This window comes from Syngnathus leptorhynchus, chromosome 14, assembly GCF_054491065.1.
Source record: "Syngnathus leptorhynchus isolate UIUO chromosome 14, UIUO_Slep, whole genome shotgun sequence".
NCBI lineage: Eukaryota > Metazoa > Chordata > Actinopteri > Syngnathiformes > Syngnathidae > Syngnathus > Syngnathus leptorhynchus.
Genome location: NC_141208.1, coordinates 2,926,863 through 2,951,394, shown reverse-complemented (window position 1 = coordinate 2,951,394; position 24,532 = coordinate 2,926,863). Strand labels below are relative to the sequence as shown.

General features: G+C 44.0%; 3 protein-coding genes and 1 long non-coding RNA gene across 6 annotated transcripts in view; 2 read left to right on the top strand and 2 right to left on the bottom strand.

Moving 5' to 3' along the window:
• camsap2b (calmodulin regulated spectrin-associated protein family, member 2b) overlaps positions 1–24,532 on the top strand; it is a 42,502-nt gene that overhangs the window by 179 nt on the left and 17,791 nt on the right. The window contains exons 2-4 of one of the 2 annotated variants that reach the window (XM_085929700.1): positions 3,369–3,552; positions 3,868–4,078; positions 10,650–10,748. The gene's annotated coding sequence lies outside the window, so the exon portion shown is untranslated. Of the gene's footprint in view, positions 1–3,365; positions 3,553–3,867; positions 4,079–10,649; positions 10,749–24,532 lie in introns of both variants that reach the window. The other variant, XM_085929699.1, reaches the window with a different exon arrangement.
• On the bottom strand, positions 69–4,420 carry capn10 (calpain 10). Of its 2 annotated transcripts, XR_015068160.1 has the most exons (14): positions 4,265–4,420; positions 3,913–4,122; positions 3,624–3,755; positions 3,346–3,542; positions 3,057–3,280; positions 2,856–2,997; positions 2,615–2,781; positions 2,306–2,541; positions 2,037–2,239; positions 1,616–1,868; positions 1,356–1,546; positions 1,178–1,223; positions 952–1,054; positions 69–885 (listed from the first exon to the last, which is right to left on the bottom strand). XR_015068160.1 is itself a non-coding variant. In XM_085929702.1 (13 exons), exons 2-13 carry the CDS (start codon positions 4,057–4,059, stop codon positions 1,004–1,006), a joined length of 1,989 nt encoding a protein of 662 aa, XP_085785828.1. In that variant the 5' UTR covers positions 4,060–4,122; positions 4,265–4,420; the 3' UTR covers positions 69–1,003. The 2 variants fall into 2 exon arrangements, 1 of the variants encoding a protein (XP_085785828.1); XM_085929702.1 differs by having other exon boundaries at positions 69–1,054.
• LOC147045972 (uncharacterized) lies at positions 5,294–16,039 on the bottom strand. The gene is made up of 3 exons (XR_015068161.1): positions 15,904–16,039; positions 13,146–13,229; positions 5,294–6,451 (listed from the first exon to the last, which is right to left on the bottom strand). It is a non-coding gene; the product is annotated as an uncharacterized LOC147045972 (long non-coding RNA).
• ticam1 (TIR domain containing adaptor molecule 1) lies at positions 22,199–24,518 on the top strand. The gene is given in 3 exon segments (XM_085930912.1): positions 22,199–22,441; positions 22,552–24,292; positions 24,294–24,518. Coding segments are annotated over 2 exon segments (1,659 nt in total). The 5' UTR covers positions 22,199–22,441; positions 22,552–22,670; the 3' UTR covers positions 24,331–24,518.

Here is a 24,532-nt window from a genome sequence, read left to right as displayed (position 1 = left end):
AGCAGGTGGGCAATCAATGCTAGCATTACACTTGCACAACTTCATAAACTTAAATGAGAAGAAGACAACTCTCCTTTTATTCTTTAACTTGGCACTGTCTCCCAATGAGTCAATCATCAGAAGGCCATTCAATGACAGATATGGTGGATGAGCAAGAGGCAAAGCGACTGCCAAAGGCGCAAGAGCCTCAACACAAAACCGATTGGCACCCTCATCACACGGGCCGACCTCCTCTGATGTGCCGCGGCTCTTGTTTCATCCCTCGCATCCTCGTCATCTGCTCTCGCCGCCGCTTCGGGGGCTCTGTTTGGGTCAGAGCGGTGGTCCGATGGGGGACGGAAAAGGGAGCTGGAGGTTGTGGATGGCTTCGGACACATCACGTCCTGCAGTGTGGATGTTGCTTACATTTCATTTCTGTCGCGTGATTACTTTGTAATGTGTCGACACTGAGGACGCTGAATACGGAGTGTGTGCGGGACGGGGTGGGGGGGATTGGTGGTGGGCAACTCCGGCTTGGTATGGCACGGTTATGTGGCGGTGCAGTTTGGTTGGCTCGGTGGTGGCAGAGCAACCCCTCACCCCTTGCCCGCAGCGCTTCTGTGAGGACCTTCATGAGAGGAGCCTTTGTTCAGGTCCGGCGGGCGCATCACTGACTGAATGAGCAACGGCAGTGGCGGCTTTCTTCAATGGCGGCTGTTTGTTTACACCGGCCAGTCCCCGTCATAGTTCATTAGCAGCCCAGCCCACCGACAACCTCTGATGTCCTAATGGCCAATGAGTGCCTTGCTGCCCATCGGTCCAGAGATTCAGCTTTTGGGGGATGAAGGGAAGCCTCCCATCCCACAACTCACACATTCTCACTAAGTCATGTGCAACACACACACACACACACACACACACACACACACACACACACACACACACACACACACACACACACACACACACACAAAAGTCTCTGTGGGGAGGGCAAAGGGGGAGTCCTTTCATCATCCCGCCGACGTCAGTGAAGCGGCAAAGACGGCTCGCTTTGCATCGCAGCGATGTGAGACACCTGCCGCCCACACACATAACAAGGACAAAAGAGTTAGTCATCACTGCCATCTTCTGTCCATCCACAAAAACACTGAAACGAGGAGTTAGTTGTGTTACAAAGTGGATGGGATCATTTACTGACCTCCTGAATGGCTCTTCCCAGCTTCTCCTGGCTTTTCACAACTCTCCTGAGGGACACACAGGCTCATTTTTACGAACACAGTGATGCCTTTGACTTACAGCGCAAGTTCAATTGAGTCCGTAACAATGCTTGTAACTCCAAATATGTATTTACGGTAATAAATTGTCGTAAAGCTAACCTGTGGATTCTCCGAGCAAGGCTGATGGTGAAGTCTGCGGCGCAGTTGGGCTGGTATGTGGATGGCACCACGAGGTAAGCTCCAAGTGGAAGAGCGCAGGACAAGCTGACATCCTGAGTGTAGCAGTGGGGAACACAACTGGCGATGGGGTCCTCACTGGGGATGGAATGATTTTGCTCCCCGGCTGGTATCTGGATCAGGCAAGTAAGTCATCCGAGTCAGACTTCAATGTTATTTGAAATGCACGAATGAAGCCTCACCTTGTAAATATGGAAGCCGATGGGGAGCAGATCAGCGTCGGCACGGTTCTGGCGCAGGTTCACCTTCACGTTGAGGCCCGGCAAAATTGGCTCGTCACAAACGGTGAACGGGAAGCGAGGATTGTGGACGTGGGACGGGAAGTTCCTGCTTCCTCCGGCGGACCTTCCCTCCACCCACGAGCCCCGGAAGTGATTGGTCTCCCATTCTCCATTTGTAATTGATGGCAGGAGAGGTGCTGGGCTCTTCAGGGCACTAATGGAGGACATGTGGAAAATTCAGATTATCAAACCGGTTTGTCATTTTCACCAGAATGAAGCCACTCGCTATCTCAAGATATTGTTAATATGGTCAAACTTAACAACGGTAGCGTACGTAAAATCCAAGCCAGTGATAGCATTTTAGCATTAGCGCTGTGCTGACCTGACGGATGAGGTAGAGGAGGAGAAGACCCTGATGAGGAAGCGGGCCTCAACTCCTGGTTGGTAGGTGCTGGGGATCACAAGGTAGTGTCCGGGCTCCAGTAGCCCGTGGAGCACCACCTCCCTCTGGTGGGCGTGGCAGTGAGTAGAAGCACATGGCGCTTTGTTCAAAGTACAACTCAGATTCAAACGTTTCTTCTCCACCTGACCAAAATACAAAGTGTTGACACAAACTACACACATGTCTTAAAAACACGTAACGGCACAAACCTTCCACATGTGTAACGCAATGGCCTGGTAGTGCTGGCGTCTCACGTCGTCTTCCGTGTTTGCAAAGTGTTTTGGCTTCCCGTGCTGCAGCAGAGATACGATAACCTCGCCTTTTTCGCACATCTTGAGCCAGAACTTTGGGTTAGTGCCGTAGATGCTGCTGTTTCGACTTCCACCGGAGGAGAAGCCCTTTACCCAGCGTCCGGCCAGGTGATGGCGGTGAAGCAGAAGCTTTCCTGTTTGAGATGTCGTTGAGAAGGTCCACAAAAAAAAACAAATAGGGACTATTGTACTGAAGAAGACAATTACCAGTGTAGATACTTTGCAGGTGCCCTTCCTCACTGATGGGGTAACCTACTGTTACATCATCAAACTGGGAGAGGAATTCAGTCTCATCCAGCCAGAAGTCACCCTGAACCGCCCTGGCTTGAATGTCCAAAGCATCGACTGAATCCAGCGAATGCCATCCCGAACCGCTGTAAAGGGAGAGGAGAACTGAGCAAAAACAAAGTATGCTCACTGCATCATCTAAATGGCTATCTAAGCTCACCCTTCTGTCCAAGCTCCACCCCAGCAGCACCTCCCCCATGGGTTTCTGATCCTGAACAGTCGCACCGGGTTTCCCGCTAGCGTCTTCACATCCAGCCACTCCACCACAGCCATGGCATGGTGCTGACCCAGCTCGTTGCCTCCTAACAGAAAGTTACGTGATGATGTCATGGAAATGTTCAAGGTGAACAAAACACACCACCTGGAATGCTTTGAGTGGAGCAACTGAGTGCACAAGTGGCTCTCAGTGGATAGATCAGGTCCAGTTTCAGCCTTTTCTTCACGGCCTGGTTGTGCTTCTTCTCCAATGTATGTTGTTCCTCCTCCGAACCAAAACGAGACCAACACTCTGCAAGACCTCCGGTCAAGTCCACCAAGGCCTCAGACACCTGGCCGGCCCACAGTCGCTCGTATGAGCCGCGATGTCTTAAAAACAAGAAGAACCCCATTTAGCCTAAAAGGAGAATCCCGCGATCTGTCTGGCTACTTACTTGGCATATGCTTTTTCCAGCAGAGCCACCCAGAAGGCAGAGGGGGCGTGGCAGTGTGAGAAGCAGACAGCAGAATCGACACAAGGCAGGCGGTCATCGATGGTCACCTCTGTCCAGTGTCCCATCTCCCAAAAGTGAAAGGAAAAAGAACCTCTGTAGTTGCTGTCACCCCACAAGGGCTGGTGCGGAGGAAATACCTACAAAAAAGTAAGATATTGTAATAATAATCTATCACAGAAAGATTGATTATTGTCATGGTTGGGCCTTGTTTCTTGTACCCTATCCAGAAGATGTTTGTTCTTGAGCAGCACCGAGCATGCACACAGAAACCAACAGTCTCCCAACAAGCCTTGCTTGGCGTGACTCAGATGGACGTTGTCAGGAAATACAACCGGTGATCGGCAGATCTCCTGAAAATGGGAAAAAAAAAATCAAAATTGATTCTATAGAAAACGGCACAGTGGAAAATGTATGAGTTCATTTTGAAAAGTGAAATTTATATTCCAACTTTAACACTGACAGGGAAGGACATTGACAGTCATGTTGTGCCCCTGGATTGCGTCTGACCTGTGGGCGGAGCCAAGTGATTTGGCCCCGGAGTCTGGAGATGGGCGTGGAGCTGTCACAAAACAGGGACGACTCATCAGAAGGAAATTCCAAGTCCTCGAAGAGAGCATCGCCGCCACCACACTCTCTCCTTTTGCCTGCCTTCATGGTTCCAACCTGCTGTATGGTGAGTCCTTTCAGTCAGATGTGACCGTCATCAAGGCTATTCCCCTTTCAAAGTAAAAAACAAAAAAAATAAATTCGTCGTAAACCAAGGGCCGTTGCACATCGTTTCAAACAACTTTAATCAGTAGGAAAATGTTACTTATTTCTCAAAGGCACCAAAAAGAAACAGTGTCGTTTTCATTTTCACCTGCTCCAAACATCTTTTCCCTCGTCGTCATATCATAACGGCTAGCATACGTTAGCCTGCACGCTGGAGATGATATATCATGTCCACACAAATTCATGATGTCATTTACGAGATTGTACCCCAAAGTGTCTTCCCCATGTCACATCACTGGATGTCAACAGAATGTGTCAAAATAAGATCACTTCCGGTTGGACAGTTCATTCGAGAAGTTCAAAACTGCTGCCCCCTACTGTTAGTACGGTGTATGATATGTTAATATCAATATTAACATAACATACAGTATTTGCATTAATACATAAAATAATGTTTGTCAATAGCTGCTAAAAAATACACCTCACTGCGGTATATGTTTTAACTCCAGGAAATGGAAGTTTTTAGGACTTAACGCTGCACTGAATCATCTCTGACAAATAATTCTCCAATAAGGTCATGGGTGGGAAATATCTTGCTTCTTCAAATTTGTTCCATCATTGAAGTTAATGCTTCCTAGAATATAATATGAGAGACGGGATATAAAAAAAAAATCTCAAATTTTCATTGCACTTGTGTAAAAAGGTAAACACTAGATGGCGGTAGAGGCAAACAAGAGACGTCGTTCTGTGAAAATGTGCGCGTATATTCTTTATCTTTTTAAAATGAAGCTGCGTTTTGCTTTCATCATCCACAACCTGGTGTGAGAACTTGAAAATATCTCATGCAAATTTAAAATAAGTCACATCATGCCATCCTCCTCCTAGTTCCTTCCAAGCCTTCCTGCTGCCACCGCCATCAAAGATAAATGTTTTTTGCCTGTCGCATGACTCCATCCCAAATGACAGTCAGGACTCAGGAGGCACGCTCATAGCCACGCTTACGTCACCTTCCGCTCTTCTGCACCAATGCACAGAGTGCTTTTTGATGAATAATACAGAGCGACTGACGAGAGAGGGCCGTGGATGTGATGGTTTGCTTGATGACACTTGGGAGGTGTGTTTGCGTGTGCAGCAAGGATCATTAGAAAAGTTAAGGACAAATATAAAGTGTTGTAGATATGACTTTATTTCAAATCAGGGACAATACATAGAATGGCTTGTTTAAAAAGAAGATCAGGTGGGAGAGTGCATTTTACATCAACTATTAGTGAGATCATGTTCATGAGCAAAACCAGTTTGAGAAGGTCGACACGCACAAGGATGTCACGGAAGTCAAGCGCGCACACGCAATTGGACATCCTTAAATGGCAGATCCAAAACAACCTTGTTAAAAGCTACACCGGAAAGCCCATCTTACAAACTCGACTAATTCTAACGTTTATTTGTTCCCCTGGTCCATTACTGCCAACATAAGACAGGCAGTTAGCATGGAGTCGAGTGAGCGCACTGTATAATTAGGCGAACAAAAAAGAGAGGGATGCGACATCTGAAGGAGAAGAGGCTCCAAATGATTACACATTCACTCCGTTTCCTTCCCCCTTGCTGCACACACAACCGGCAATTAGAGGAGAGGTGGATGAGGACAAGTGAGCAGCCAGAAGTCTATTTGTGTCGCTATCTCTGCTGCACCGCTTGAAGAATATAGAAGTGAAAAACAAGAAGGAAATAAATCGAGAAATCACAGCCTTTCACATCCGGTTAGGCTGATTGGCCGAGACTGGAGTCAAGGCAGATCTGGGCCACAGTTGCACTCATTGTTCAGTGAGCTTTTCTACACAGTCCAACCCAGCGACAGCAATGAATGTTGATTGTGACCTTTTGGGTCGGAACCACAGTGTGAATCTATGTGTGTGTGTGTGTGTGTGTTTTCGTGCCTCGGGATTTGCATGCGCCCACTCGCTTGCTCGTCACGACCGAGAGGCATTCTTTTGCTCTTTGCTGACGTTGTCGGGGCAAACCTCGGGGCACAGTCAACGGTCGATGGTTTCTATGCGATCCATACCAAACTCACCGACAGCGTTGAATGTTCTCCGAGGCAAGCGGGACGGATGGCGGCCTTGAACAGGATGTGGCTCCGACCACAAAGGAGGAGCGGGTTATGACTCACGCACGCTTAAAACAGGAATACAATCGAAAACGCTTTATTGCATTAGTGCCCCCCCCCCCTCCTGCTATGTTGCAGATTTTAAACTTTTTTTTTTTACATTATCTCCATGATACCACCTGGAAAAGACCTCTGGGAAGTTTTCATCCTCAGCGCAAAACTGGGTGACATCTGAAAAGCACAAAAGAAAAAGCTTGTTTTACCTTCAAATTTCACGTTTTTTTTTTTCCCCATTTCATTTACAATTGTAGAAAATAGGAGCAAAAACACACAAGTAACGTCGAATGACTGACTAGCAACACATCCGTTATGGCTAAAGAAATTTAACTGCTAATAAATTGTACTCCAACTTTGACTAGCGGGTAGTTTTGATTTGTGGTATTTTATGCTCATTGGACTGAGCGGAATGGGTCTTCTGAATGGGTTACTTAAAACCACAAGATGAGCTACTGTGAAACCGTTAGCTCGGAGATTACCCTAGTGCTTAATTATTATTTTTTTACATTAATATTCATGCTCTATAATTGAGGAGTGTGTGTGTGTGTTAAAATGTGCAGCCAAACAGTGTTATTGCTTCACACTAGGGATTGGCATAGCAATCAATTAATTGGTGGATCCAAATTTGTATTGTGTGGAACTCGCCGTTGATTAATAATGTCTTCAAGCGAAAAGGTCTTGAGATCAGCTATGGGAAGTTAGTCAATAACCGTGAGTGGCTAAAGCATAACTCCCCAGGCAACATTAATCTGTCATGGCAGCAGGAGCCCAGAACATTCAGAGACTACGTGTGAAATCCTCACCGTCCATTGAAACAGTTAAAAAAAAACAACAACATAATAGCAAAGTCGAGTTGAAAATAGTCAAGTCTGTTATGTGACTGCAGACTGGAAACTGTCATTGTCCTTTTTGTCGGAAAGTCCCCCCCCCCCCCAATATATTCTATTGCAATAAATACCATCAGGCACGACATTAGTCAGAATAATATTGGAAGCCGCCATGGTTCTTCTAAACCGGGGAACAATGCTCCCATGTCCCGTTGTGCAGCTTGGCCTTTCATCCGGTGAGAGCTCCTATTGTCACAAGCGGAACAACTATCAGCAGTGTCTCCCCTTTGCGCGGGGCTGACGTCAGGGTGTCAAACTATACCCCTCTTTTTTTTTTTTTTTTGGTATCGGCTTAGGTTGCTGATGTCAATTTGCTGAGGGGAGGGGGTGAGGTGGGGGCAGAATCCATTACTCTGCTGGGGCGGGAGGCAAATGTCAGCCCACAGCGCCAACATGCTCTCCGCCCCAGCTAGGAGAAATGCATCATGTTATTGCAGCTATAATTCAGAAAGCCATAAAGGAGAGACAATTGGCTCTTTGAGTTACTGCTTGTGTGCACTCAATCCCTCTGTTAATATGAGAAAGAAATACATTAGCCTATGGGAAGCTGCGTTTATAGTAAATAAAAGATTAGTGTAAAACGCTAACTGCCGGCTGGATGAAAGAAGGTTTTCATTACCTTCACCAAGCACGGAAGCACAAAGGCGAGAGGTGTTGTTTTCTTTCGTTAGCTGCTTGGATTGTGTATCAATTAGCAGGATGATAGCAAAAGTTGAGCATTAAATTTCAATTAAATCTCTTAAATGTTTCTTTAAAAATTCTTTAAATTTAAAATTATTTTTTGAAAAAAATCTTAAATTTGAAATGAATGAAATGTCTTCTACAATTCTTTACATTTAAAATTATTTGTTGAAAAAAATCTTAAATTTGAAATGAATTAAATTTCTTTTTAAAAATGTTTTACATTTAAAATTATTTTTAAAAAAAAAATCTTAAATTTGAAATACATTTCTATGAAATGTTAAAAGATGGCACACGTGCAGAGCAATGTTGCACGGCACTCCAGCCTGAATTAACAACCACACTTTGTCTGTCCGTTTCCAAAACAAAATATAGCCCTTGAGCACAAAAGTTTGTTTATCCACCTTATTTATTTCAAAAATGAACAGGCAAAATGATAAGCAAGTCACACCCTCACCCCACAATGAGATGAAAAATGGGCAGAAGGTCGATGGAGAGGAGAAACGGGGTCTTTGCCATGGCAACCCCGGTGTCAGCCAGCCATTTTCCTCTTAATCCATTCCCCTCCCTCCAACCAGCTCAATGTCTCGCCCTCTGACTGGACCCCGCCCGTCTCTCTGCAGCTGAATATTTCTTTTGTATGCCGAGACCCACTTAATCTCTATCTGCAGCCCTAATATATATATATACACACATACATGTACGTGAGGGAAAGGGGGGACACAGGTCAAAGGGGGAGATCCGGCATAAACGGTAGAGGCCAAACCGCAAGGCTGCAGTCTTACAATGCTGAACTCCGATCACACACACACACACACTTAAATGCTATATCGATGGAGGGAGATAATCTTTCCAAATAGCAGATAATTGCACCATATGGCGAGCAGGCGGGCCATTCCCGCCACAGCTCATCACTAACAAACCGCCGCGCGGCTTGCTAGCGCAATACTCGTCTATCAAGTGCGCCACCAGGAAAACTTTGCTTTCTTCCCCAGGCCAGCGACAAAAGCGGCTCTGGGAGATGTGGGTGGGTGGGAAGAGGCGTCAGCTGCTAGACAAAATAAAAAATGCTCTTTTTGTTCCCAACAATAAGCGATCTTCCCAGCGCTTCCGCAGCTGCAGCCAGATAGGCTTTTCATTTGCAACTTCTTCTTCCCTCGACCGGGAGGAGATTTAATGTGGATGATAAAATTCAGGGGGATTAGAATGATCTCGCAGCCAAGAAATGGGGACACAAGTGTGAATTAGCAAAAGAAAACGTTTGTAGGAGTGGGGGAGTGGAATGAAATCCTTCTACATACAGTGGAAAATCCGTACTGCGGCAGACGCTGCTCGACTTCAAAGTTCTCATTTCAAACATCTTTTTAGATAAAAAATAAAGTTCCAGAGTCAAATCTTAATAAAGTAGTAATGTAACATTTAAACACTACTCACACAAGATAGGAGTTAAGCAAATACATTTTTGGAAAGATGAACTTTTGAACAATTGTCAATTATAAACTGAACAAGCTGAACTTTGAACTAGTTCTTGCAGAAAATGAACTTTCCCAACACTGCTCAAAAAAGATTGACTTTTGCTTGAACTGGCTGTACTGCTTTTGGACATTTGATTTTCAAGGTTCCACTACATTACAAAAAAAAAAAAGATTATTTTCAAGTACCCTAATCACAAGGTGACTGATAAATATCTGGAGTATCTTCAGGAACTCCAAAAAAATGCACTTCCTAAGATAATGCTGTGGGGTTTTGTCTCTGGGGTGGTCCGATGCAGTAGTGGGCGAGGTTTTATGTTGTGGCGTGTCCAGTATATACTGTACATTTGCACTTAATGACTACCAGACCTGCAGATTGCCTCTGGGGGTCTCAAGCAGCCCCCCCCCCCTCCCTTTCAAAATGCCTACACATGCATATGCTTCACTCTAAAGGCGGGACGTTATCTGAATGCGCTGTGCAGTGAAAATAGAACACAAGCCAGTATTCATAAAAGATGACCTAAATATTTGAAGGATGTGCAGTATACAGTCTGCGGTACCATTTTTCCATATGTAGTTTTGGATTCTGATTTAGTTTTGAGTCATCTTAACCGCTAATATTATTTCAAGCTTGAACATATGCGTGTTGCGTGTTAAAATGGATGTCTTGTTTATCTCAAGCAAAGCTTAGCCTAACCTAGTTAGCTTAGGTTCTTCTATTTGTTCTTGCTGTCTCTCAAAGGTCAGTTTTGGTAGTACGGCAGACTTTGTGTGGATTTTCTCTCATCCTGTGTGAGGACTCTCACGTTTTAAAAAAAATCCGTTGGAGTTGTGCATACCGTTTATCTATCTTCCGAGGACAAATGAACACTACGAGACAGTAAAACGGCAATAAAGAGCAAAGGGCACGTTGTAACACAAGGTGCGCAATGTGCTCAACAAGTGCGACGACATCAACTCAAAACAAAGATGGCTCGCTGGTGCCTTGGGACTGATTGGCAGGGTGGGGTCACCCGGGCGACCCCCCGACCTTTTTAACCCTCGTGGAATGTTGTCGTGCTGGTGCGCGTATTGTTCCTGCCACCCCGAGGAGACTCAGCCATGCATCAGATGGATGTGAACATATACTCTTCGTGAGAGCTTCTTCTTGAACCCCCTCGCACTGCACAAAAAGCAACTCTTTCTTTCTTCCCCCCCATAATCCTTTTCTTTTCCCCCTAAATTTGGACAAGTTATCAACAAGTCTGAGAGTCGGGCGGTTGTTGTGCGTTTCGTGTGCACATCCATGCAGAAAGGTCACTGACCCTTTCTTTGTTTTTGTTTTTTCTTAAGGGACCCAGAATGCAGAAACCTTCAGGCGCCGTGATGTGTTGCCACAGGAAGTCGGTGGCGTGAGAGATGAGGGAGGCAGACGGACAATTAAATGAGCAGGTATGTCTACGCATCTAGGGCTGGTCAGAGGAAATGGAAGAATTTATGATGTCATAAAAAAGTGCCAGCAAAGAGGTGCCGGTGAACAGGTTGTCTCTGGAGCAGGAGCCATAAAAAGACTCCTGCGGTTTTTTTGCTCCCTCCCCCTGACGACCACATGAGATGATAACAGTCCACTGAGCGCCAGTAGCTGAGTGCATAATTCAACTGGGAGCACGTGATAATGTAGGCCAAGGATTGATAGGGATTGTTAACACTCAAATGTTCTATCATCGATCAGAGAATAAACTACAGTGGTACGGCGCAAACCTTTGCTTGGCTTTCACGCCTGAATTCTGCAATTAAGATTCGGGCATCATCCAATGGGGGAGGAAGGTAAAACCTCTAAAACACACAAATCCCCTATCTGCATCTTTAGTGAGAAACCCATATGCCCTAAATCTACAATTTCTTGCTAAATTCAGTTGAATGCATTTTCTGTGGTTAAATTAATTTAATATTTGAATTTATTTCAAATTTTAATGGTCAATTTTACACATTATAATGATTAAAATACTGGCATGAATTGATCATTTCTTAAAATCCTGATTATACGAGTGTTTGGAAAGTGTTTGTTTTCAACAGAGAACAAATATTGTTAGACCAATAGCACAATTACCAAAGTCATTTTTTATCTTACTATTAAAATATATATTTTTAAAAAATACCAACTTGCCTGCTATATACACTAATGTGGTTTTCTTGTCAGTGTAGCTTTCAGTGACTTTCTGCCGACTGTGTATTTTTTTTATTTTTATTTAATTTTCCTTTTGCCGAATTACAGTAAGACAGCATCAACTCGGTTTTGCTGCAGGTGTAAAAAAAAAAAAAGACCTATTTTAAAATGACCTTTAAGTGATGTAAACGACATCCGGTCCAACAGACTACCTCGTTCGTATGCACGCCGATGCACTTTCTACTCTGATAAGTCGCTCTAAAAAAAGAAAAAGGAGGAGAAAGGTGCTTATTTGCTCTACAGCCTCGCTAAGGAGGGCTCCCATTGTAAAAAGGAGTGGCTGCACAGCCCCTTTTCCTTTCATCCCTCAGCTGGAGGCACGTTGCCTTTGTCTCCCGGAGGACTGAACAAGCAACCTCTCAGCTATGCTACGCTGGTCAAATACCTGGGAACTACCAATCGGCCCAGTGGGGGCCGTGGCTTGGTTTGAAGGTGTGCCTTGTGATTTGGCTAGACTGGACAGCCAAATGGAATAAAAGCTCTTAATAGGAAGTAGGAAAGAAAAGCCCCAAAAAAAAAAAAATTAGACCCAACGTGTTTAGATTTTGCACAAAAAAGTACCACCACCACAATCTGCTTCATTTGAGAAAAATAGAACCCCCCCCCCCCCCCCTACACACATTTGAATGCCAACTCAGCAGTACAGCGCCACTTCCTGTATGCGAGGGACCGTCGAGGGGTGAATTGAGTTTAAGTCCTCCCCAAAGCGTCCGCGGCCAACCCCGATGTAAAGCTTTACGTTTCCAGTCTGGGCAGACAGAGCTCTCTGTCACACCTCATAAAGCAGAGCTCAAGCAGCAGGCTTGTTTGAACCCGGAGGCGAGGGGGGCTTGGGGGGGGAGATAAGGAAAAATAAGGACAAAAAAAAAGGAAGGAAGGTCCCACTTTCCACGTTGCACACAGAAAGATGAGAAAATTCCTCCGTTAAGGATTTAATTGCGTCCTCATTTCAAGTCTGTGTCTAATTGTCAGGAGAACGACGAGCCATCCGTTTATTTTCAAACAGTCCACAAAGAATGCCTGTCATTTCCTGACGTTCCCTACTTCCATATGAAAAGCCCCCCTTTCCTCGAGGAACAATGGGAAAGATTCAAAAATTTCCGTGGGGACTTTCTTGCGCGACCGCATAATAGCGAGCGTGTCGCGACAGGGCCCGAAAGCGCCCGCCTGTACGCGGACAGAGTTACGTCGCGCCATGATTAAAGCGGCCGCGGCGTCTCGTAAATGAGCGGAGAATGCCGGAGAACTTTTATTGGGCCGCGGACGGAGATCGAAACCGAGAGCAGATGTTGAGAGTTTAACGGGTTTCGCTCACCTCTCCCGACTGACACACGGCCAAAGAGTTTCTTAATTAAGCAAAGAGAACGCCGGTTCAAGTGTCAAACTCTGTTAGGCCCTTGAAAGCCACCTGGCTTGACCCTGGCAGACCCGAGCCTGTGGCTAGACATAAGGTCAGAGGTCAGCCCTCGTATAGATGGGCAGTATGCCACGACGCCTAAGGCGGGTTACGCGGAAGGGGGGGGGGTCTCCATTACCTAACCTTTCCATTTACACAGGGAAGCACTAAACACACATATGGACACGGATTCCTGTGAACTCGTTGACCGTCTGACATCATTTACCTGTGAGGGCCTTCACGCCATCCGAGTGCTCTGTGTTAGCCGCCTCCCCCTCCCCAGATGCCTTGTTGGGTCCCTGGATGAAGTCTGGCAAGGAAAAAGAAAAAGAAAGAAAGAAAGAAAGAAAGAAAGAAAGAAAGAAAAACACAAGTTTGAGGTCAATTTCCACGTTTTGCTAGACATCTTTTCTTTGCTAGCTTTGTGCTCCTTCGATATTTTCACAATTCCACAGTATACTTACTGTAATGCCTTCCCGTGCCTCAAAGGAGAGCCATGGACATGGAAGCTTTTTTTTTTTTTTTTAGCCCTTTATTGAATGTCGGTAGAACACAAACAAACTCGCGCAGTTGCTGCTGTGGGTCACAGCTTACACCCGGGCACTCACGCAAATGTCACGTGCTTCTCCACCATGCCGCACCTCTTAAAGACACATTTTAGTTTTTATTTTGACCTGTGCTTCTGAATTATTTTCCGCCCTCAACTAATAACTTTTTTTTTATCTCTGTCTTCCCTTCCCTGTTAAATAGTTTTCCATGGTGTCTTTTAGGGTTGCACAATCTGACAACACCACTGCCCCCTACTGTAATGGATGTGCAATGACACTTTATTTTAGTACGGCATAAATAAATAATTAAATTGGGTAAATTCGATAAATAAACTCTTTGAGGGTTTTCATGGCCTCTTAATTCTACTATTTACCTATAGCGGGTGGGTTTGTAACGTATCCCCCATTATGAAGTCGAGCTTACTGTCCATCTCAACCAGTTGACTCTGAAATAATTCTTTTCAAATTTTAGTGCCTGGAAAAGGCGGTGGGGGAAACCCGTTTTTCTTCCATAGTTGATTGCAGCAGGAAGTGGATCTGCTGGGACTCATGTGATGAGACTCCCTGATGAAAACATTAGATTTTCACCAGCCGACGGTTGTGGAAACAACAGCGGCCGTCGGCGCTTCAGAGCTTCTCAGCTGGATGAAACTCCTCACACGTGATAATAGGCTACAGGGAGTTACCATCATTGCTGCAGCGGGCGGGGGGACAGGATACGCCAGCATCCACCCGCGACCCCAAACTGTATTAAAACAGATGTTCGCTACGACATCCGCTGTGCTCCTGCAGGGGTATTTTCCCTGTCTATTTACAGTGGAGCCTCCAAATTTCATCAAAGCGGTACAAATTTGTCATCCAGAACGTTCTTATGTTCATTCAAACCATTATCAGGCTTGAGGGGCATCTAAAGAAGTGTTGATCATTTTCCGCCCACCAAACCAGGAATTGCACTTCAACAATACAATACGTACAATACAATTGATAAGTTACAATACAATATAAAATATGTTTTATCAGCGATATGCCTTCTGCAGTACCCATAGAACGCCACTAGGTGATAAAATCCGAAAATGTCTGTTACCTTTCTATGATCCGTCTTCAAATGATTTTGTCGTTTATATCGACTTTAGCTGAATTCAGAATGAAGAGTCAAAACAAGTTTTTGAGAAGGGAGCATCATTCACTTTACATTATTTCCCATGTGAAAATTCCCCTTGAAATAAGAACAACTTGGACGTCAACCAACATTCGACTTAGCAGTTTCCACTGTAATTAAATCAGTTGTTTTTTATGCCTTGTGCGGATAAACACCGCCTAAGCAAAAGAGAAGGCTCTCCCCCCCCCCCCCCCCCCCCCTTCAGTAAAAGCCTACACATTGTGTCGTTTCATTAAATCACGCTGTGTTCAATGCACTGTTTAATGCAATGTCGCACTAAGTGTCTAGACCTACTATATTCCAGATGGCAGAAGAATTTATGGACACAGCCTCATTAACTGTAAGGCATATTAGTGCTGAGAGACAGGCCGTTTTTTTTTGTTTTTTTTTCTAAAACGGAAGCTGTGTTACTGATGATGCTTAAGTTTAGCTACTAAACAGTGGACGCCCTGTAAAAAAAAAAAAGGCATTCTTTTCAGATTCGCAAATACACTTTGTTCTGCTCTATTTTTCACCCTCGATCACTGCTGCATTGTTGCATGACATCCCGTTGATTCAAATTTGAGAACATTTTGAACACACTAGTAGGGTTCATACGGGCTTAGAGCGTCACACCAAGCGTTACGGCGTGGTCATGGACGGAACGGACGGGTGGTGGCTCTGAATGATCGCTGTCTTCAGGTGTCTCTCTCTCTCTCTCTCTCTCTCTCTCTCTCTCTCTCTCTCTCTCTCTCTCTCTCTCTCTCTCTCTCTCTCTCTCTCTCCTCTCTCCCTCTCTCTCCCTCTCTCTCCGTGTGCGTGAGAGATTTTTTTTTTTTTTTTTGTGCAGAATGGGGTGCTGCTGTAATGTCGATACAATGACAGATGGTCCGCACAAAGCCGGCGCGCATTGTTCAAGCTGAAAAATAATAGCCTCCATTTATCAGCCGTTCGCGCAATTTGACACTCTAAGGGAAACACGGGAGTGTAAATTCATCAAAGTTAATACTCTTTGCAAAAACTTTACACGCATGCATCTCTTCTTCAACATGCACCACGCGTGGACGCTTCTCCGGAAGCATCGGAGAAGTTGCAGCGTGGCTTATTAAATGTCTCATATTTTCCACATATTCCCGCGGTTGCCCTTATTATTCGAGATATATACTTTATATATCAAAATTATTGATCATGATGATAATAATACAATTATTAAAAAAAAAAAAAAAAAAAAGGTCACGCGCGCAACATTCCACCACAATTTAACCACAACCTCATTTTCCATATGTGCACATACTCACGCCGATCGTCCAAAGGAGCGTAATCTCCTCCACGTTCCACGAGCGACTATTTTCGCTCTCCTCCGTCCGAGAGCAACTCCACACCGAATGAGCGCCGGTGCCCGAAATCCACGCATGACGTCTACTTCGGCGGCTCAAGTAAAAGGGGAGGGGCATTTGATTCGCACGGAACATCACGAGGAACGCGATTGGCTAACGCGGACATAGTTTGACAAGACGCCCGCTTCCCATTGGATGACCGGGCTCAAAGGAGGCGTGGTCATATCTTGTATTATTCAAGAGAAAAACGGGTGGGGAGCGAAGGAGGACACTCGGTTAGCGTTCTCATGTATGTCTGCAGACAATAGCCTGTTTCTCATGCACATTCATACACTCAAATAGAAACATCAAACAGCTTGTGTATAGTTTTGATTTCATTTAGAAATCCAATATGTGCTTATCTATCTGGAAATATAATCCATGAAAACTACAAAACCAAAATGACATTTACAAATCAAAATGCCCTTTCAAAAAATTGTCTCCACCAACCTCTTTCTGCCTTCACGTCTATTAATAAATCAAACAGCTGCATTAAAAAGACACGTGTGTAGCTATGAGGATGCTTAAAGTGCAGAATTGTCCGCACAGGAGTAAGGGAGGAAATGGTGCATGGATAATTCTCTCTTCAGATCCTCTGGTGAGAGAAAAGCTCAGAGCTTTTTTTTTTTTTTTTGTTCCTCTTCGCACATCAGTGCTGAAGCTGTACGTGCGTATGCGGTCCCAAGCCAGCCCATTTAAGGTATTCTCTCCCGTGTTTGTAATGCAGTGAATTAACAGCTCTTATCCACTGTTGAGGGGTGATTACAGTTCTGTTCACCTTTAACCTTCAGGCCTCATGAAGCAGCACAAAGCAGGTCCGTGTGAGGAGACATCCCGTTTTTTTTCTAGACATGTAGCCATAGTGATGGAACCCATCTATCCAAACATCACTTGTGTCAAACCTTCAGGGCAAGGAAGCACTGGAAGCTGTCCGCAAAGAAGTAATGAGATCTTTTGGGAGGCTGCTTATAAGGTTGCTAAAGTGTCTCAACAAAAAAAAAGGCGGTATTAATTGAAGATTGGGAGAATTTGACAGACAATTTGCATAACGGGTGGGAATGATGCGCCCAGATCTATTGCAACTCCAATTTTTTTTTCTTCCCGCAGCAGTCTATTTTCAAACATCCAAAGGAGAGGAAAAGCCTTTCAAGCTGCTTTTCTTTTGCTGTTCTTAAATTAGACTCTGTCTCGATAAAAGAATAAAAACAAGTTGTGCACAAAGTCTACGTTTGGTCAAGTTGTTGTTGTCGACACTTGGCTACTCGTGAAAATGAGCTGCTGAACTTGGCTTGGTATGCTGTGTGGCGTTCCATGAGAGTAGAGGTCTCAAAATTAATCGATAAATCGACACGTTGTCAAATTATTATTTTTTTAAGAATTGAGTAATTGTTTAAAATGGTGAATCTTTTTTTTTAATTTTTTACCTTATAATAGTCAAAATCCTTTAATGTCAACCTCTCAACAGCAATTAAAATATTTTTGAAGTTATTCATGAAAAAAAAAAAGAAAAATCCTCACATTAAAACCTCGTATTTTTCCTGCTTTTGTCTCCGATATTTTCAGCGCACCTGCAGCCAGGGAGACGGAAGGGTCAAGCAATCAAGGAAAATTCCAAGTACCATCATTTCGTAATTACTACTCAATGCATTTTTCGAGTCTCATCAGAATTGTGATAAAGGTTTGTTGGTCATAATAACACATTTTTTACTCACTGGCTTTCCATATGGTGCAGTGCCCAAATTTCAAATGAACCAGAAGTAGGTCCACCTGTTTTTCAGCAAGTTCTATTTTGGGTAAAAAGCATGTTTGACATACTTGACTGAGCAATACTGTGTGTATCTATTCTCATGAACAATTATACGCTACGGCGTGCATGCTAGGAAGTCAAGACAAACGAAAAATGTCCGCCATTTTCTGACCAACTTATTAAGTGTTGGTTTAAACAAGCTGTGCCTTAGAAGAGTGACATCTCCAGCAGCGCCAGTAATGAGCTGTCAGACATGTCATCTGCAAGCCTCTACTCAGAAATTTATGTAAATTACGAGTGGGGTTAAAGAAATAGCTCCATATATATTTTGGGAAATCCTCTCAAAGAGTTTTAATTCTGAAAGTTAGGATTTGTCCATCAATACCACTTGACCGTTGACAGAAAGGGAACAGTTTTACCGATAACTCTGAGAATGTTTATATGGGAAAAATATTTTCAAATTTGGCAATAATCACGAGTTGACAGATCCATGTACAGTATTCATTTTGTCAAATGTCTTATCTTCAACCAGGTCCAAAAAGGTACTTTATTATTTTTTTTCCAGTCATGACTTTGTTTCCTGTTCTGTCTCTGCCAAGAAGTTTTCTACTCCCCAGTCGACCCTCTTTTTGAAATAGCTTCATAATGTATAAACTAAGATATAAACAGGTTCGATGCAGAATGGTTTCCAAATTTCTCGTACTACGTCATCCACTTCTGCAAGGACGCAGATAAACCCGGCCTCCTAACAGTTTTATGTTGACTTGATGGTCCATAAAATGATCATATTCTTGTAAATTTGCTCATTCAGCTAATTGCAAAGCGCAGTGTGAGCTCCTTATCAGCAGAGCGCTACGGCGTTCAGCAACGCCACACCGCCGCCAATCCTGCATCCAAATCTGCCATCTCGCCAACCACCCGTCGGGTCTCATTCTCGTCGGATGCCAGAAGCGAATGCTCCATCTCAATTAATCACTGAAATTCGGATGGAACGTTTCCCTTCAGGATGAGGCCCATCGCAGAGGGGGCCGCAGTCAGTGGCGTTGGTGAAGCTGCTTTGTTAACTTGAATACACTCTCAGCTTTGGAGTCAGTGCAGATGTCTGCTAATTGTGGTGATTATGGCGAACGGAGGGGGGTAGGAATATGCAATGAATTTCACATTGCTTTCATGCCTCACATCCTTTGGTTATGAGCATCTGCGATATACGCCGAGCATCCGCAGTGTTTGGAGATGGACAAAAGTGACAAAGGCATTCGGGATGGACATCCATTGGAAAACTCGAGTGCAGCCAGATTAACTTTTGTAGTTCTCTTCAGATTAGAAACAATAAATTCCTCCTGCCTTCCCTTGTTTACAATCGTGGACATCTTGATAGCTTTATTTCTTAGATATTTGGAGCAACACAGTGTCTATTGAATTGAAGGAAAAATGGTGTCAGAAAAAGTCAATCCTTTCCATTCTCTTGAATTATGTCTAAGTTTGTGACTAATGATTGTCGAATGGATGAATCTCATTTAATATTATCAATATTATTATAAATAATAATAATTGTATATAATAATAATAATCTTATATATTATAATATATATAATAAAAATAATAAAATACATAAAATGAAAATTGTATTTAAAATAAATATCAAATATTTTTAAATGGGTTTATTTTATCGAGAAAAATATTAAAATAAAATTCTAATAAAGAATCAAATCCCATCCCTTGTTAAAAAACCAGGACATGATTTCAAACTGGCAGTGCATAAAATGCCGGCATGTTTCTGCTTATCATGCCACCCTTAGACATGCTATGGATGCTGAACTGGAACAAATCATGCATTCAGTCATACATTTAGCATATTAATTGAGTTATGTTCCAAATAGTCTGCGTGTTGGCTTATGAGTGGCTGATTTATGGTGGATGTGCTTTTGCAAGGCAAGACTTGACTAATTCCTCTGGGGCAAGTGCTCTTGCTGTCAGCCTGATCAAAGCCCGTCTCTTGATAAGAGCATAAACTGCTCCGTGCCCCATCACCGTCAATGTCCTTGCATGCGTGCGAGTTTGTGCATGTGTGTGTGTGTGTGTGTGTGTGTGTGTGTGTATCCATCCCCCATCACCAGCGGCTGTATTATGCATTGTTGTTGGCATGCCCTACATGCTCAGCCAAGCATAGTCCAGTGTGGTACAGTACACACGTCTTCTCATCCCCACCGCACTCCCGTGTCGTGTCCGCGGGCCCGCTTCATTTACCTTTGCTACTGAATTAATGCTAGTTAACTGTCACATTAGCTCAGATCCGCCGGCCGGCGTTGTCAACAACATAAACTAACCTCGGTTGTGTTTTGCTTTGATTCGCAGCACACGCATGAATTGACTTGGACTGCATGCACGGAGGCATCCTAAAGTTGCATTCACCCATACATAACTTTTATTTGAGCACGACGCAGTGTGGCGTAAAAATGTTAAAGCTATTCACGGCGTTATGTTTTCGCAACTAAATGGCAAAAAAAAAAAAAAAGTTGAAGGATTTTTGACAAAACTTTTCTTCCCCTCAAGAGCGGGGGCACATTGTGACAATTGCTGTTTTGATCAATCTTTTCCAAAAGAGGCTGAATGAGTGCATGTGTTCACATGTACATGCATACAACGCATATATATTTGCCTGCTGGAGGCGGGTGTGTTAAATTCTCTTAGCATGTGTGACGAATCCAGCGGCTGAGAAAAGAACAGCGCGTTTCATAGCCTCCTATGGCCTCTCACAAAGTGCATTCTAAAGAGGTGATCGATCCATGAATTCATCTTGAGCTCAGCAAATAGTTCAATTAGAATAACCGTTTGACCTCACGACAATTCGATCTGTTTTTTGTTTTTTTTTGGTATCATCTTTTTAAAGTCTCACTGTGAATGGCTACGATTAGAATTAGAGGAGAAACATGAAGCAAGTGCATGTGCGAGATAAAAAAAAAAAGAGAGTCCCCCCCCACTCCTGTGTCTTTCATCCTAATCCATGGTCTCTGTCCAAGAAAGGGCCTCCTTTTCACTTGTCTGCCCCAAAGCCTCTTATACGTGACCCCTCTGTGTCCCCCCCCCTTCAAGGTTTTCTCCCACGACCAGCAATCACGCACACAAATGTCACATCTGTGCGTTTTATGTTTTCGCATGGGCATATTTAACATCCATAAAAAGTGATGGCAATAATTATAATGGATTATATTCTTTTTTTTTTTTTAAACGCTTCACTTTAAATTAGACCATATTGTTCTTATGTTTAATTTAGTAAAGTGGAATGCCTTGTAAGTAAAAAATGTGTCTTGTCATTTTGAATTATTAGAAAAAAGTCACTATATAAAATGTGGAAAAAAAAGAAACGGAGCTTCAAAATGGTAAAAAAAATCAAGCTGTTATCTCGGCTCTCAAATGTGCTGAAACCACTAGCATCTTTCTCATACTAACGTGTTTGACCGGGAAAATAAATATTTTTTGTCAATTTCTGTCCTCCAAGAACCTTTCTAAAAGGAAAAAAAGGTATCAATTCCTTTTATGTGAACATTTGTAGGTTCACTTTCGTTCGTTCCTGTGTGAGCTTTGATTTGCTTGTACAAATTACACGATACCCTTAAAAAAAAAAAAGTAAAAGATCCATTTGAAACAGATTGTGAAACATTCTGATTGATGTCCGAGCAGCCTCTATGACGCAAGAAGAAGTGTTGGCTAAATTCCACTTTTGAAAAGAATACAGGAAGACAAGTGAAGGTCAGAATGTATTTCTCCTCGTTTGCAAAAGCGACAAGAGATTTTGCTTGGAGGTGAACCCGAATGTACTGCCAGGGTGACTAACGCAGCTGCCGGCGGAGCGAGTCTCTCATTAAAAACGACTGACCTCAATAAAGATGGACGTTTGGCACGCTCTTATGTAACTAGTGACGATGATCCGGAGTTTGCGGCGACGCTGTCAGAATGCGCGTGCGTATCGAAGGGCACGGCGAATCGCATCGCTCGTGTAAAGCCGTGCAACTCGGTCGCTCAACTGAATAGTGACGCTGTTTTCATATATAGCAATTTCACAATTGCCATATTTACGGGGAGGCCTGGAAACCGCCGCTCCTATAGAATTACGTCTTAGAAGTGGTCACACAGCCAAGCTATCAGACTGCTGCGAGAACACAGAGGCCCTCTGTCTGCGCCGCACTGACGGACCTGATGTTGGTTTGTGACCCCACCCCTGGTAAATACAGGGTTGGAGGTTTCCTCCACGGATAAAAATACACTCGCCTCTCAGCCGAGTGAGGAGTAGAGGCCAGAATTCCTCCGCTGAGCCTCTCGTACGTAAAGGAGAGCAAGACGGCCATGTTTGCAAAGTTGGACAGAAAGTTAAGCAAGAATATGTGAAGGGGGTGATACAGTAAGCAGGCAAATGCAGAAGGCTACTTCCCGGTTTGGTCTTTTGTCCATCTTGAGCTGCCATACCTTGTCTTTTATGACATCATGAAACTGACAAACCCAGGACAACGTTTCCACCAGCACGGCTAAAGTTACACGTTAGCACTCAAACTCCAACCTCATGCAGAGGTTTCCGAGAACCGGTTAGTTTGCCGACAAGAATCAACAAGTTTGGCTGTCTCGACTGAGCCAGGTCAAGGAAATCTAGGGGACTTCCTGATTTGAGCTGGTAACACAGGCTAAAGTCTTTAGCATGGCTTCCAGAACTCCATGTCGGTGGGTATCTTCCTACAGGTGCTTTGTTTTATACCCGGAAACTTGATATGATCTTGATATACAAATAATTTCCGCATCAGAGCTGGATTTGAAATGTCTTCTCTTTTAAGGGACAGGCCTGATTTGGAAACTTGAAAAGTCTTGAGTCAAGACCAAGCGCAGAAGCTCATCATGCTGGAGGATTGCGTTGTGTCGTGCTAAATATCGAGATTGACGACTCAAACTCAAAATGAGTCAAGAGGAACCATGCGAAGGAACGGGCCTGAGGAAAGTATATGACATACTAGTCAGTATTCCACCGGAGCAAGTGCTGAGCCTGACATTCCACCTCGGGGAGTCTCCTGAAGATAATATCATACAGGCCTTGTGTCTGATGATTCTTCGTAAAGAGGAGAAAGCCTTGAACCAACTCCAGATGCTGGGAGACAACTCTCTTGCTAAGATCCTGTCTGAAATATGGCGTAAGAGTGGCCGTAAATTAGAAAACTTTGCGGAGCAATGTGGTCAAACTCCGGATTTAACGGGAGAATCTCTGGCGGCGTTGGCTCGTGTTTTTAAAATCCTATCGGAGCACCAACTGTGCGATCAGCTTTTAAGGAATCTGGCGTACAAGAGGGCCCTCTCCAGCAACAGTCTAAGAACAGACAGTCGTGAGGATCTGTTGTACGATCAACTCAAGGAGGAAGCTAAAGATGTGTGTGGGCCTCAGCTCGCCGTGTGGATGTGTTCCTCCGGGGACCTCAAATCAGACTCTTACCATCTCGCCCCTAACAGCCAGTTGGAAGGCATTACGAGACACCTTCAAAGTCTTCCCAGCACGCTGCAGTCAAGCTGTTGTGAGCCATCATATCCCTCACATCTGGAGATCAGCCTGCCTCCAACAATCCCATACGAGGGGGATCAAGTAACCCCAGAAAACCCAGAACAAAAACCTATTGACAGCCTAAATGACGGTAATCCTCCCGAGCAATCTCACCTTTCATCTGTGGAATCACAGCCGACATCTACTGAAGCTCCTGGACTGGAAAAGTCAAAGATGGCTGCGGCATCTGGAACAGAACATGCAAAGCATCAGGATGGCGGCTTCAACGAGAGACGACAAAGCACCACACCAAGCACGGGATCAAAACCTTCTCTGCCGTTTCCACCAAACCACGTTCTACCCAAAAGAACAGTCTCACTCGGAGCACATTTAAATCAATACGTAGAAGAAGAGGATGAGGTTGTATTCTATTCATTCGTCATCCTGCATGCTCAAGAAGATGGTGAAGTAGCAGGGAGCATGAAGGAGAAACTGGAGAGCATTGTCGGAACTAAGGGCGCAACTTTCTCGGAGGACTTTGCTTTACCTGGTAAAAGCACCCTAAGGTGCATCGAAGATGCTATCAACAACTCTGCTTTTACTCTTCTGCTGCTCACCCAGAACTTCAACACACGTATGTTGGAGGTGAAGACAAACTCGGCCCTCATCAACTCCATTAACAAGCAACACAAGAACAACACTGTCATACCTTTGCTGCCAAAGGACAACCGCATGCCCAGACATCGCATACCCATAGTGCTGCAGACCTTTGTTCCGCTGGAAGAGAACAAAAGCTTTGAGAGCAAAATAAAAAAGGTTCTAACGCCAGCAAAAATTCATCGGCAGAGAAGCATTTGGTCGGAAGAGCAGAGAAAACATCAAAGGCAGATGCCCCAAAGGGGTGAAGCAGCACATATGCTGGAAAATCTCAACTTCCTGGGCTCCAGTGAAGCATCGCTTTTGCAGCAGCGTCCAAACATCCACATTGAAAATGCTAGCTATGTTATGATCGGCAATAATTGTCAAATGACCCTGGATCATTGTGATCTAACAGATCCGATTGACAAAGAAGAAAGGGAATAAATAGGAGACTGCTATGGCATAATCTGGATTAAAAAATGTATCATTTGATAAAAGACTGTCTGGTTTTAAACACTAAATGGTTTTAAAATCATTGGCATTCATATCATCCCGTCAATCATTGCGTTTCTATCTTTTCATATATGTAAAACAACAACAACAACAACAATGAAATAAAACTGTCTGGGAATTGGAGTCAAATGAATTGT

Coding starts and splice junctions, on each gene's coding strand:
- capn10 (XM_085929702.1), bottom strand. CDS start 4,059: ATGAAGGCAGGCAAAAGGAGAGAGTGTGGTGGCGGCGATGCTCTCTTC. Junction 2,998..3,056: donor CTCCACTCAAAGCATTCCAG/GTGGTGTGTTTT, acceptor ACTTTCTGTTAG/GAGGCAACGAGCTGGGTCAG. Junction 1,224..1,355: donor CTTGCTCGGAGAATCCACAG/GTTAGCTTTACG, acceptor TGTGTCCCTCAG/GAGAGTTGTGAAAAGCCAGG.